The sequence below is a fragment of the Anopheles gambiae genome, chromosome 3 (assembly GCF_943734735.2).
Source record: "Anopheles gambiae chromosome 3, idAnoGambNW_F1_1, whole genome shotgun sequence".
NCBI lineage: Eukaryota > Metazoa > Arthropoda > Insecta > Diptera > Culicidae > Anopheles > Anopheles gambiae.
In genome coordinates this window covers 23,180,017-23,193,167 of record NC_064602.1, presented here as the reverse complement: position 1 = coordinate 23,193,167, position 13,151 = coordinate 23,180,017, and the positions used below count along the sequence as shown (strand labels likewise).

Genomic DNA, 13,151 nt, shown 5'->3' with positions numbered 1-13,151 from the left:
TACAAAAACGCCTTTAATTCAAATGAGCTAGCCAGCGATTGTTGTATGTATTGCAAATTGCATACCTTCTGGCGCTTACTGTGGTTAGGTTTGTTTGCTACCACAGTTGATCTCTCAGTTTCAAAAGTCCGTTATGTGGATTTTTTCTAACTTAAATGTTTTATTTATTTATCTAAAGTACAAAATAACATGGGTAAATATTATTGTATTTGTTTAAAGATGCAAAACTCATTCACCAAAGCGCAGAAGAAATAAAAGTGTTTAGCTGTTTGCAGTGTAGCAGTTGGGCAAACAAATTTAACTGGCGTACTGACAGTCAAGATGGCGAACGGGCGAATCTATTGCCCAGCCTGGCTATACGCTCCTGACAGCTAGAAGGAAAGTGTAAACAATCAACAAACAAGTTGTGAGGCATCGTATCAATTCATTTGCATTAAATTTACAATAAAAGTGTATTGTAGTGTTAATCTATCCCAACAGATTAAAACTATTAAACTAAAATCAAGTGCAATGCAGTGTTATAGTTTTTCAAGCATGCAATAGCTCAATACGGCCGACGCTTGTGTTGTTCAAAACTGTGCGGGAAAACTGAACCGAGAAAGGACACGCAAAGATGCTAACGAGCTGGAAAAGCTGGTGCCGACTCTGTGCGGAGGAAAAGGCGCTTTTAAAGCTGGAATCGGTCCGCGATGTTAATGCGGTTATTGGTAACTTTTTCAATGTTTCGGTAAGCCTCCACCAACATCAAGAGAAAGCCGACGCCATTCATTTTGAACACTGAATTGAAACAAACACTTTTCTTTGCAGTTGATCGAAATCAAAGGCACAGCAGCGAACATATGCGAGGAATGTTTAGGCTTTGTCAACAAACTGGAACACTTCGAAGCGAGATGCCATCAAACGAACCAGCTGTTTACCTACCTGGCGAAGCACTTGCCGGACGAAACGCACCCGCTCGACCTGAAGCAGATCCGCAGCAAGTATCTCGACGAGATGCTTCCGAACGATGGAGATGAGGAGCTGTTTGAGGTGCTGGAAGCGGAGAGCGAGCGTGCGAAGGAGCTGCTAAGCATTGATCCCGTGCTTGAGACGCAAGATATACAGGGTAATAGAAATTGCACTGCAGCTCTCGTTGCGATTCGTTCAATAACGTTGTCCCCTTGTGTTACAGAGCTCGGTAAAGTGGCGGACGACAATACGGAGGTGCTGTACCAGGTGGAGTCGCTGACTGTTTCCAGCGTTCAAAATGAGCTGGAAAACAATGCGAACGAGACGGAGCAGTGGGAAATGTTGGAGGTCGATATGGACGATTGTAGCAATGGTCTGGAGACGAACGATGAGAACGTGGAAGAGGAAGAGTTTGACAAATTTTCCGACTCGGATTACGAACCAGAGACGAGCGGATCGGCCAGCGGTACAAAGCGTGAACAGAGCAAGGGAAAAGATGACTCCGAGTCTCCGATCGATGGGGACGATGAAAGCGTACCTGCCAAGCAGCTCCAAAAACGAAGGTACACGACGACCAGGGGCGCTTCCCCCAATCAGCAGGTGCATCAGTGTAAATACTGTCGGAAAACGTTCAAATGCAACAGTCAGCTAACGAGGCATGAGTACATCCATCTGACGCAGGATGGGAAGCCACGCTACTCATGCGAAATTTGTCGCAAAGTGTAAGTGTTTTGAGGGAGGGAAACAGTTTCAGCAAACTAATTTCTCGGCGTTGTGTTTCAGGTTTACTAAATCCTCAATCCGGCGGGCGCACATGCGAATGATGCACGAGGGCGCAAAACCGTACATGTGCGAGGAGTGCGGCAAACCGTTCAGCTCGAAGGGAGCACTGAAGGAGCACTACATCGTGCACTCCGAGGAGCGACCGTTTAAGTGTGCGTACTGTCCGAAAAGCTTTAAAAATGCGCCACGTCTTAAGGTAGGTTTGGTTGCTCTATTTGTCGTAAACGCTTCACATTTTCCCTTTTCCATCCCGCAGACACACGAAGATACCCACAACGATACGCTGTACGTGTGTCCGCACTGTGGCTTGAAGCTCAACACCAAGCGTACCCTCAACATGCATATGGTTGTGCATTCGGATCAGAAAAAGTTCAAATGCCAGGAGTGTGGCAACGAGTACAAGCGCTCCAAGGCGCTGAAGGCACACCTGATACTGCACACCGGGTTGCGGCCGTACCAGTGCCCGTTTTGTGATAAAACCTTTGCAAACGGATCGAACTGTCGCAGCCACAAGAAGAAGTTTCATCCGCGCGAGCTGGCCGCACTGGAGGCGGCGGGTGGGCAGAAACCGGCTGCCAACATTCCGAAACTGGAACACCTTCAGCGAAAGTGAGAACCGACTGCTGTGTGGCCAATTCAGGAGAAATAGTAATAATCTTTCATTTCATTCCAGAAGCCAAAGCGATGGGGAAGGCGTTGAGATCACGAGGAAACACATTCGCTCAACTGCGCGAGCATCGAACAGTAACAGAGGGAAAGAACGACAGGAACAACTGACACTCACTGCTGATGAAGCAGATACCGATGGGTCGCCGATCAAATCTGAGCTAAAAATGGAGCTTAATGTGTGAAAAGATCCGGCATATCTCGCTGGTAGGTAGCTTAGGACAGGCAATTGTAAGGTGTAGACTAAGTAACGGTAATTAAGCTAAGGATTGCGGTTGAATCACAACAGTTGTATAAGCAAAAAAGTATTTATTTGATTGATTCCTTTACCCCAGTTCAGATGACGATTAGCTTTTGTTGGATTTCATTCAGTTGGCTAACTATCCTAACGCTAAATGGCTATTGTATTTTATAAACGTCGATGGAGTTTCAAATCGTAGATATCGGCCCCGGAACTACCAGAATCTTAAATTTACTCTGAATCTTACAGGGTTTCTCACGATTTATTGGTCAGTTCCCATGATTTTTTGGTGCGTTCTCCATTTTTTGATCGTATTCCATAGATTTTTGGATATCAATACAAATAAACCAAAAAAATATGGGAAACGACAAAAAAAATAGTGGGAACGCACCAAAAAAAAATATGGGAACCAACCAAAAATTGATGGGAACTAATCAATAAATCGTGGTCAACCCTGTATCTCGCTTTCGAGCAGATCTCCATGTTTATAAGTTCACGTATCTCCATGTTTATTGAATGCTCCTGTATAAATCCTAATAGTGGAACCGACCTCCGTGGCCAGAAAGTTAAGCAGAATCCATCTTGACCCAGAAACTGATCCCAAGCCTATCGATGTAAAGAGTGATCTTGAACTGATCTGGATCAAAAACTGATCCTATTTCTTGAACTGGTTTTGATTCTATTCCCAAATTGGGATTCAAATGATCCGAAAAAGATTCGAGGAATTGGTACAGAATTCCCGAAATTGGTATCGTATCGTATCGTATCGTCAATTCTGAAGCTTGTTTTAAACCAATCTTGTCCTGCGAATGATCCCAAAGCTATCCTTCCCTTAGAATTATAACCAAACTTACTCCAGTACGGGAGTTAATGTTAAAGTGCTTTCTGTATGAAGAATCTGACAGCGATATCAGGATATATCGAACTTATCGCGGTCAACAAAATGATCTTCTAACTGTGTCGTTTCTGGAACTAGCTCAGTATCGATTCGGTTAATCTTGTTCCTGGGACGAGACCTGGGAGTAAAACAATCTAGTCCTGGAAATCTCAATGTCTGACCGAAGAATTGGTACCAGAGCTACCACGGTTCAGTCATTGATACCTAACTTATTTCGATTTTGGAGTTAATTTCATTCCTTTCCAGGATATTGTAAATCCATCCCAAAAGTTCTAAGATTCTGGAGCTGATATCAGCTTTATAACGAATTCTTAACTGTTTCTAAATCTTTGTCCAGTCTCCAGAGTTCCTGATGATCTTGAATCGGGTTCTTCAACAGATCATGAGCCCTAGAATTTCTGATATAACGGAACTGTTTCCAACAACTCCGACACACAGTTTGGGGTCAAGGTTAGTTATCTCAACCAAGGTTAGTTATCTCACGCTATGCAATAAGTGTTTCGAGAGCATCTGTGAAAGATGAGGCGGCTCCATCTCATACTTAATCCAATCTGCTCTAGTGTTTCGAAAATGTCTTCTCACTCTTTTGGGGCGTTAATCTTGTGATTGCTTTGTTCTTGACCAGATGTAGAATTCAATCTCCAATGATACGTATCTCAATGTTATAAATCTCTTATTAAACATGCCCAATCTAAGTCACGTTTCGGATGATCGACAGTAACAAATCAAACACACCCCATCTTAACCTCAATACCAGGTAGTTTACAGTTCTTCATTGATCAATAAACATTCCCACCCGACTGCTGTCCATGGCTGCGTCCTGGGTGAGCATGTCTAGCGTCCAATTAACCGTGGGACTCCTCGCAATCCTGCCACTAAGCGCTAATGCATTATAAATATTTTTCCCTAAAATCCTCGATCTGCTTCATCGCGAACGCTGCCATCATGTTCGCTTTCTCCTGCACCTCCTTGTTGCTCAGGTCCCGGATGCTGCCAAACGATCGCGTATTGCCGACCCATTGATTCGGTAGATTAACCTGCAAAACAGTGAAACAAGGCAAATGATACCAAAACAGTACAGAACGGTTCATTCCTTGAGCAACAGTGTAGTGCAGCCGTGCATTCGTACCTTATGGCGAGCGATGGACCGGATGATCAGAATCGCAACGTACACGGTGAAGTACAGCGTAAAGTACAGCGGCACGTACCAAAGCGTTCGGCTGAGGTAGTAGTAGCTGTAGTTCTTAAGCCGGGGCGTTTCCGGTGCCGGCGGTGGCGGTGGCGGAGGAGCGGGCGTCGTCGTAGGCTCGTCGTGATGATGGTGATGATCGTGATCGTGGTCGAAGATGATGTCCGGATAGTGATCATGGTCGAAGCCGGTGAAGTAAGGAAAATCATGCTCGTGATGGTGATGGTCGTGATGGTGATGGTCGTAGTCTGCATCCATGCCGGACGGTGGGCCGGACGGTGGGCCATCCATTGCCGGAGCACTCGCCATCGGCATCGCCATCTGCGGGGGCATTTTGTTCATCTGCTGCGGCGCCATCATCGGTGCCATTTGCTGCATCGGTGGGCGATTATCTGGAGTGGAGGCGCAAAATGATAAGTAACATTGTCGCACGGCCCTCTTCAGCAGTGGGACACTCACCGGAGTAGCTCGGCGGCAGATACTGCGGCTTGCCCGGACCAACCGATATGGTACCGATGGCATCGTCACCTGGAATGCCGGAAGCAGGAGGAAGATAGCTGGTCACAGCGTTGTTTTGGCTCGGGGGTCGGTTCGAGGGGGGCAGATAGGGCGAGTGGACGTTCGGTGGAAATTTGTACAACTCGGGCGGTGCCATGTACGGTGGGCGGTAGGGTGAGGGTGGTGCTTTGGGTGGGGTAAGATTGACGGGGGAGTTTGGATTGCCCGACGGCGGTGGAAGGTAGCTAGTGACGGAGGCTGGTGGGGACTCTTTCCCGCTGGGAGGAAGATAGTCGGAATGAATGTTGGGAGGGAATTTGAAGTTGCCGGACTGGCTGGGAGGCATTTGAGCGGAGGGGGCGGGTTTTAAGTTGGCCGCTGCCTGGGGATCACCGGAAGGGGGTGGTATGTAGCTGGTAGCTGAGGGCAATTGCAAGGAATTGGGTCCATCCGGAGGCAGATAGTTAGCCATCGTGTTGGGTGGAAATCGGTGCAGTTCGGACGGTTGAACTGACCCTGTCGGATTGACCCATTCATTGTTGGGAACGGGCTTTAAACTGGCCGGCGAACGGGGATCACCCGAAGGTGCCGCCCCGTAGCTCGTGCCCGTGTGCTCGGTAGAGTCAGCGTCTCCATTGCCATCCGGCGGCAGATAGCTGGTGTTAACATTGGGCGGGAATTGGTACAGCTCGGCCGTACCTTTGTACGACGAGTGGCCACCCTGTGCAGCGACAGCCACGGTAATGTCACCCGAAGGTGGCGGCAGATAGCTCGTAACCGGGTTTTTAGACCGTTCGAACGTCCCCACCGGATAGGTGGCGTTAGTGTTGGGAGGAAATTGGAACAAATCGCTCGACGGTTTGTAACTGTCCGTGCTGGGCTTTTTGTCCAACGGGGGCAAATAACCGGTGTGGGAGTTGGGAGGGAAGAGGATAATTTCGGAAGAAGAATCCATCGTCGAACTGGGCGAGGTGGGCAGTATGGGTTCGTTCGTGGAAGCGGATGATGGCGACGAATCCTCACCAGAGTTGGGCACGGGCGTCGGCACAAAGATCGGTTGGTCTGGCTGGGACGGTGGTGGTCCTGGTGGTGATGGCGGTCCTGACGGTGGCGCAGGCACACTGACCGGACTGTTGTCGGAGGCAGCAGGGCGCAGCGCACTCGGGACCGGTACGCTGACCGGGCTGTTGAAGGAAGCGGCCGGTATCGATGCAAACGGAGCGGCGGCTGCTTTGAGAAAACAAAAAAAACATGAGAACGAGGAAAGTTATTGAAGTGGAAGTTTGGTTGGGAAAATAGTGGGCAATATTGTGGTGACGCTACTGTTACCGGGTTGCTTTTGCTTCTTCAGCTTGTAGATGGTGCCGCCGTACGCTTCGCCGGGTGCAAATCGGTCCATTGCTGGTTGGCCGAAATGGGTGATTTTGGAAAGGGGAAAAAACAAAAACCCAAAAAACGTTAAAAACAGTGCTGTCTGCAGCATACACGTAAGATCCCAGGATGCAGTCAACGTTGTAAGAATTGGAAGGTAGTGATGGGAGTACAGGAATCGATTCGTGACTCCAATCCAACTCCGACTTTTTGAGACCAAATCCGAGTCCGAAATACATCGACATCGACTCAGATGAAACTGGATATCTCCGAATGGAATCCAATCAATCGGGATTGAATTCGTATTGATCCGAATGAAGAAGAATCGTTTGTTATCATCATAGCTACTCATATGAATAATCAAAAATATGATCTTTAGTGAACATTGCTAAAAAACTCCCTGTTTAAAAGGTTATCATCACTACTGTGCAAGCGCTATGTGTTTCAAACGATCGCATTAGTAAGAGTGAGTGAGGCTACTAATAGTCGGCGTAGCGAGTGAGTGAATTGAATTCGAAAAGAGGGAATCACTAGTTGGCAAATAGAGTGAGTGAGTTGAATCAGTAATCATATTCAACTAAACTCTGATTTGAATGTTGAGTGCATTCACTTGCAGGATTCAACTCACTCGCTAAAGAGTGATCTTTACAACAAATTCAAATTCAAACTTTAAATCATTGAAATCGCCATAGTCACTCCTATACTCTGATTTAAATGATTGAAAAGAGTGAATATTCCCATCTGTGATTCATATACTTTGTTTGGAATTCTTTATGATTCTCTTTTGGAACGTGTGGTTGATTTTCCAAAATTGACAGTTCTTTGAGCAAATTGTACTGATTTGACACATCAAATGTCAAATGCAAAATAAATTCCCTTTTGGTCAAATTGAAAAAAAAAACAACAAGTACAACATTTTTATCTTTAGTTAAAATCAGATCCAATAACTAATTTAGTGGCTAAAACTTACGAAATTAAGCAAAATTCTACGAAAATTAGCTATAATTTGACAGAAAACCTTGAAATTCGACTTACGCTAATATTCGAGGTACGCTATTGCCTCCGGTCCTCGTATCTGCGTATGTCAAGGAATACCTGTACGTTATTGATTCATTTATCCTGCTTGGTTTTGTATAAAATAGTTAAATTTATAATATAACTAGGAGCTGATCTGATTTTAGCTCCTTGTTAGTTGTTCGAGTGGAGCAACTATGATAACTGTTTTTTATCATTATGCTCGAAGTAACTTTGGAGACTTTGGGTTGAGACTTGTTGAAGGTGAACGATATGGTGTAGATACAAAATCAATATAGAGCAAGATGTTGTTGAGTAGGAATTTCATCAATTACGATTTGCATATCTTGCCTTTAATTCCCAACAACTGTATATAGTTCCTTAAATATAGGAAGTTTCTGTAAGGAACTGTATAGTTGGAGGATGTAGATTATCACTAATTCTGTTGATTCTGGAGTAGATCTGGATTCGAATCTTACAGTAGCTAGATACGAAACAATTCCATTTTGTCCATCACTACAGGAAAAAGGTAAAGTAACAAATCCACCCCCACCCAAATCGTGTTTATCTTACCGACTGGAGCGTTATAGTACGGTACACTGTTGGGAGTGTTTTGCGAGTAGCTCGGATAGACAATGTATTTCGGCGTCTTGTAACCGGTGTTCGGTCTCGCCACCTGCACCGGCTTCGACAGGAAATCGGGATGTATCGAGAATGGGAAGCTAGGTGCTCCACTGCCACCGCCACTGGAGAACCCTCGGCCGGAGCTTTGATGATGATGATGATGGGATGGGAGGGAACAAGAACAAAAACCGCATGAAAGAAGTGTCAGAATCATTCTAGTAGATTGGGTCGCTAGGTGGTACGGTGGGTTATCTTACGATTCACTTGCTTCCTGGCGGTGTGCACTGCCAGCGATTGGTTGCTGCTCGCTGGTCACATTCCGGCTGCTCTCCGGTTGGTGGGCCGGTTCATTCGAGTATGAATTGAAAACGATCGTTTTCGGTTCACTGTGGCCGAGCAGCTGTGTAAATAGCACTAAAACGATCGAGCTCTTAATGTGGCCCATGGTGTTTGGCATAATTGTGTGTATCCTTGTCGGGTTCTTAATAGTAACAGCTTGCTGCAGCGCCTTATTCCACTAAATTTGTAGCACACACGCGTTGTTTGAATGTCCTTTTGCAATTCCACACGTATACACTCACACACACACTGTCTACGTTCTACCTGCACTCATTCCACATTTGTCTTATCAGCGAGAAGCAGTAGAGATGCGTCTTATCGCGCACTCATCTTGCGATGAAATGAACATGAACCGTCCGCTGTAAACACAGTAATCGGCTCCGGCCGGTCCGATCGAGGTTCGAATTATTCGTGAGCTTTTCCTGCACCATGAACCACCAACTAGCCGTACCCGTTTCCGGCTCCTCTGCTCCTGTGCTTCGAAACGTGACAAATATTTTCTGGCTCGTTGAAACTGGGCCATATATCTGGGCGGTAAGGATAGATTTCCCTCACTCGTACGGAGTTCGACTGTGAAATGACCTGCTTTTCTTCCCTGGAAGATGAAAGGTGCTAATCGGTGTAAAGTAGCTTCGTTCTTCTTCTAAGTAAGGTGTCGACGGCAGCTTTGCATGCTCCAGTTCTTATGGTCGAGCCACTGGCTTGCGCTTCCGATTGCGCGAAACCAATAGAAAGTTTCAACGTCTCGGCGCAAAGTTAGGACGTCTGGACATCATCATCATTTGACCCATATTTTGCCATGGCTTTTGCTATGCTTTTTGATTCGACGTAAGCGAAAGTGCAGTCGGTGGTTGTTGGGGCGACCTGGAAAAAAATATGGGCCCCAATTGACCACGTTTCGCTGGTGCGCTGGGGCGATGAAGCTTAAAATCACGCGTAAAGAAGTTTAGTTGAAGCGTTATAACCATTGACGAGAATCAGCAAAGCAAACAGTGGGGCTGTGTGGATGGTATGGGACGGAAATGAAGATGTAGTCAACTGAATGAAAGTGTATCGTAGGTGGAGAAAGCTCAATTTGGTGCCCTCTGTTAGAAGAAACATTGTAAGCCTGTTTGACTTGCATGTAGAAGGAGGAAGTGTACTTAAATACTGCAGCACAGGTTTTCATTGCATATTTTTAAGAGGAAAAGTCCCGCTAAAGTTGTTTCATTGTCCTGGCACTCCAAATAGCTATTGATATCGTGCTTTTATAGATCATGACCATTTATTCAATTTAAAAAGGTCTATGGAAGACAACAGAACGTTCTTCTTGTTTGAAAAAGATAATTATAATAGTTTCCAAAGAGTTCAAATAAAAGAATAAATTGTAATAACACGTAACATGAACACGTTTAGCAGACTTATTATTTATTACATTTTTAGAACTATCCTTGCTATCCTTGTTTGTTATCCTTGCTATATGTTTGTATTTAATTTCACTGCATCAAACGCACTTGCAAAAATTGTAAAAAATATTAAAACAAACTTCTTGTATTCTCTTAAATTTAAGTTACAACTTTGTGAGTTCATAACACACAAAACTCAATCCATTTGTTTTCTAAAGTGATCAAACTTCAAATTTAAAAAGATTTAATTAATGAAGTTCAATATAATACATATCATATTGTTTCCCTATACTCCACACTACACCTAACAAAAAAATAATGTAAGCTGGTCTAAATGTTGACTGTTTCGCTGACAGCATTCTCATAAATAAGAGCCGTGGAAAGTTCAAGGAATATTTTCAAATCTATCGCAAGCAGTCTGCCCGCCCCAAGGGTCTGCGCTAGGGGGACGGGCTTGCCTGTCTCCTATTTAACCTGGCACTAGAGAGGGCCATCTGCGACTCGAGGATGGAGACTACGAGAACCATCTTATATAGGTCAACCCAGATCCTGGCATACGCTGATGATTTAGACATCATTGGTCTGCGGCTCTCCTATGTAGCAGAAGCCTACCAAGGGATCGAGCAGGCGGCAGAGAGCCTCGGATTGCAGATAAACGAGGCAAAGACCAAACTGATGGTGGCAACATCAGCGGGCCTACCAATAAATAATCAGAATCTACGTAGGCGTGACGTACAGATAGGTGAACGCACTTTTGAAGTCGTCCCAGAATTCACCTATCTGGGGTCAAAGGTCAGCAACGACAACAGCATGGAAGCTGAGTTGCTCGCAAGAATGCTGGCTGCCAAAGTTCACCTCAAAGAACCTGTCGCGACGGACGAAGTTGGGACTATATAGTACCTATATAGTTCCGGTACTCACATACGCCTCTGAGATATGGACACTGTCCAAATCTGACGAAACTCTCTTAGCCGCGTTCGAGAGGAAGATGTTTAGAAGGATACTTGGCCCCGTATGTGTGGAAGGACAATGGAGGAGCCCCTATAATGACGACCTATACGAGATGTACGGCGACCTCACTATCGTACAGCGTATTAAGCTCGCCAGGGTCCGGTGGGCATTTCCATGTTGTACGCATGGAAATGGACGGCCCAGCCCATAAAGTCTTTTTAGGTCGTCCACAAAGACAGAGGAGGCGTGGTAGGCCCAAATTGAGGTGGCAAGATGGCGTTTCGGACACTCCTGAAGCAGGCTAAGACCGCAAAGCGGTTGTAGCGCCGGATAAGTAAGTAAGTATCGCAAGCAGTTTTAAGCAGTTGGCTACAATTGTGATTCTGTTCTGTTTATATTTTCGATTGGTCGAAACCGATTTTCATTATTTTGGATTGGTTCGATTCAATAAAATCCAATACCGCAGCATCAGTAAATGCTGTAGTAATGTAGCAGGGTTAGAACAATTTATTGTTGTATTTATTTTATTGTTGTATGAAGAGCGCAATAACAATAAATAGCTCTTACTCTCCTTCAAGTGAGAGCTGTGCGCTTGCTCCGTATATTTTTAGTGTACAAACTGTGCACAAAAAAAAAAAGATTTTATATTTTAAAATACTACAACAACCATTGTTCTGGTTGTAGTTAGCCATCACACAAGCCAGACTATGACAAGCACATGCAGCTTCAATGCAGCTTCTATAGACCACACCACACTATAGAATGCGAGGAGCGTATGGAGCGTACGGAGCTACACAGAGCTCTTGCGTGATTACTGATCTTGTGCATACGTCATCTTCTCTTCACAATAACTTTCTTTACACAATGCTAAGTGTATGGTTGTAGTTTAGTTTTTCATATCTTTTTGAATTATTCGTAATTAATATTCTAAGCTTTGCCAGAATCGCACACTGATTAATGAAATTCGCTGAATTAAAATTAATTAAAATTAATATTAATCCCACTTACTGGAATTGTCCATTTGTAGCATTAAACTTTTGGATTAAATATTCCTAGAATAGCGTCATTATTCCCACCGAACCGCAATAATCCATTTTCTATAATTCCTGCTAACTCAAACACTAAAAACACTCCCACCACCTTCCTGCCAAAATAATCCATTCAACTGTAATAACACAAACGTCCGGTTACATAATTAAGCCATTACCAGCTTAAACCAGTTTGATGTATTTGTTCCTTTTAACGACAATTCCACAGATGAAAATAAATGCATTTCATGGAAATTGAATTATAAACAACGGTTGCCGTTCGTTTTTTATGTGTAATAATAAATCGAGATCAATATATACATCGTCGCTGTTATAAAACAAGCGTCCAGTGTGGTTCTATCGGTTCTATTGGAATAAAAGCCAGCTCGATAACGTTTCTTTTTTCCCATTTTTTCCCGTTTTACAGTCCTGCATTTTACGTACACGTGGTGGTGCGGGGATGATGTATAAAACGAATGAAATAAAACATCACGACAGGCGGGATTGATCTTTTGCTATGATATTATTGCCCATGCTCGGGGAGGTTGGGGAGGAGGTGATCGCATATATGGCTTTCGTCGATCAAACCTTCAACCTACGCTCGGAATGAAAATTATATCAATCAATGTTTTTTTCCCCGTGCAATTCAACCCTTTCCTTCCTATATCTCCCTCTGTCGCCTGTCACTGTCGGTTTATTTGCACAGATTTGTTTGCTTTTGTGTCCTGGCCTCACAAAACCCAGTAAAGGCAGGGTGATGAAAGTGATTTCATTTTTTTGTGTGGGCTCCGAGCTTCGATGTTGGTCCCTGGGAGCTGCCCACAGGAATCGTTGCGTTGTGTGTGTGTGTTTGTGTCATAGGAAACAGTGCGTGTGCGTGTTTGCCAGTTCCGCTTGGATGATTGATGCTGTGCTATGTATAGTTGGTTACAGTTTCGTGTGGTCTTTTGGTAAAGATGGAAAATGAATTTGTTCACGTGTGTGTGTGTGTGTGTTTGATAGTTTGAATCCACAAAAAAAATCACATTCATTTCTGTATGTTGAACATCACCACCAGCGAACTACGCTCTACCGCAAATTAGTGGCGTATGATGTCGTTCTACGCGAGGGTCCAACAAGCTGCTGCCGGTGGGGTTGCAAAAAAGCAGGACATCCAGCGGTCCCATTTATGGTTTGGGCCCCGTGATTGTAATCCTCTCCCCCCTTCGTAATGTGA

The 13,151-nt window shown here is 44.6% G+C and overlaps 2 protein-coding genes across 3 annotated transcripts; one reads left to right on the top strand and one right to left on the bottom strand.

Annotated features, from left to right (window-relative positions):
- Nucleotides 1–360: 360 nt before the first annotated feature.
- LOC1279969 (zinc finger protein weckle) lies at nucleotides 361–3,305 on the top strand. The gene is made up of 6 exons (XM_061658551.1): nucleotides 361–727; nucleotides 808–1,105; nucleotides 1,172–1,670; nucleotides 1,732–1,927; nucleotides 1,988–2,340; nucleotides 2,405–3,305. The coding sequence occupies exons 1-6, from the start codon at nucleotides 614–616 to the stop codon at nucleotides 2,580–2,582; spliced, it is 1,638 nt and encodes a 545-aa protein (XP_061514535.1). The 5' UTR covers nucleotides 361–613; the 3' UTR covers nucleotides 2,583–3,305.
- A 972-nt stretch (nucleotides 3,306–4,277) lies between these two features.
- LOC3291879 (uncharacterized) lies at nucleotides 4,278–9,254 on the bottom strand. Of its 2 annotated transcripts, none has more exons than XM_061660669.1 (7): nucleotides 8,490–9,254; nucleotides 8,182–8,375; nucleotides 6,553–6,624; nucleotides 6,247–6,453; nucleotides 5,185–5,253; nucleotides 4,666–5,117; nucleotides 4,278–4,573 (listed from the first exon to the last, which is right to left on the bottom strand). In XM_061660669.1, the coding sequence occupies exons 1-7, from the start codon at nucleotides 8,687–8,689 to the stop codon at nucleotides 4,427–4,429; spliced, it is 1,341 nt and encodes a 446-aa protein (XP_061516653.1). In that variant the 5' UTR covers nucleotides 8,690–9,254; the 3' UTR covers nucleotides 4,278–4,426. The 2 variants fall into 2 exon arrangements, with proteins under 2 accessions (XP_061516653.1, XP_061516655.1); XM_061660671.1 differs by having other exon boundaries at nucleotides 6,247–6,450; nucleotides 8,490–9,253.
- Nucleotides 9,255–13,151: the final 3,897 nt, after the last annotated feature.

What these genes read in the sequence shown, in the direction of transcription:
- LOC1279969 (XM_061658551.1), top strand. Translation starts at nt 614, where the DNA reads ATGCTAACGAGCTGGAAAAGCTGGTGCCGACTCTGTGCGGAGGAAAAG. An exon ending in TGCGAAATTTGTCGCAAAGT is followed by an intron (nt 1,671 to 1,731) that starts GTAAGTGTTTTG and finishes GTTGTGTTTCAG; the next exon opens with GTTTACTAAATCCTCAATCC. An exon ending in CTGGAACACCTTCAGCGAAA is followed by an intron (nt 2,341 to 2,404) that starts GTGAGAACCGAC and finishes ATTTCATTCCAG; the next exon opens with AAGCCAAAGCGATGGGGAAG.
- LOC3291879 (XM_061660669.1), bottom strand. Translation starts at nt 8,689, where the DNA reads ATGCCAAACACCATGGGCCACATTAAGAGCTCGATCGTTTTAGTGCTA. An exon ending in GTACTATAACGCTCCAGTCG is followed by an intron (nt 6,625 to 8,181) that starts GTAAGATAAACA and finishes TCGGCCAACCAG; the next exon opens with CAATGGACCGATTTGCACCC. An exon ending in TCTGCCGCCGAGCTACTCCG is followed by an intron (nt 5,118 to 5,184) that starts GTGAGTGTCCCA and finishes CCTCCACTCCAG; the next exon opens with ATAATCGCCCACCGATGCAG.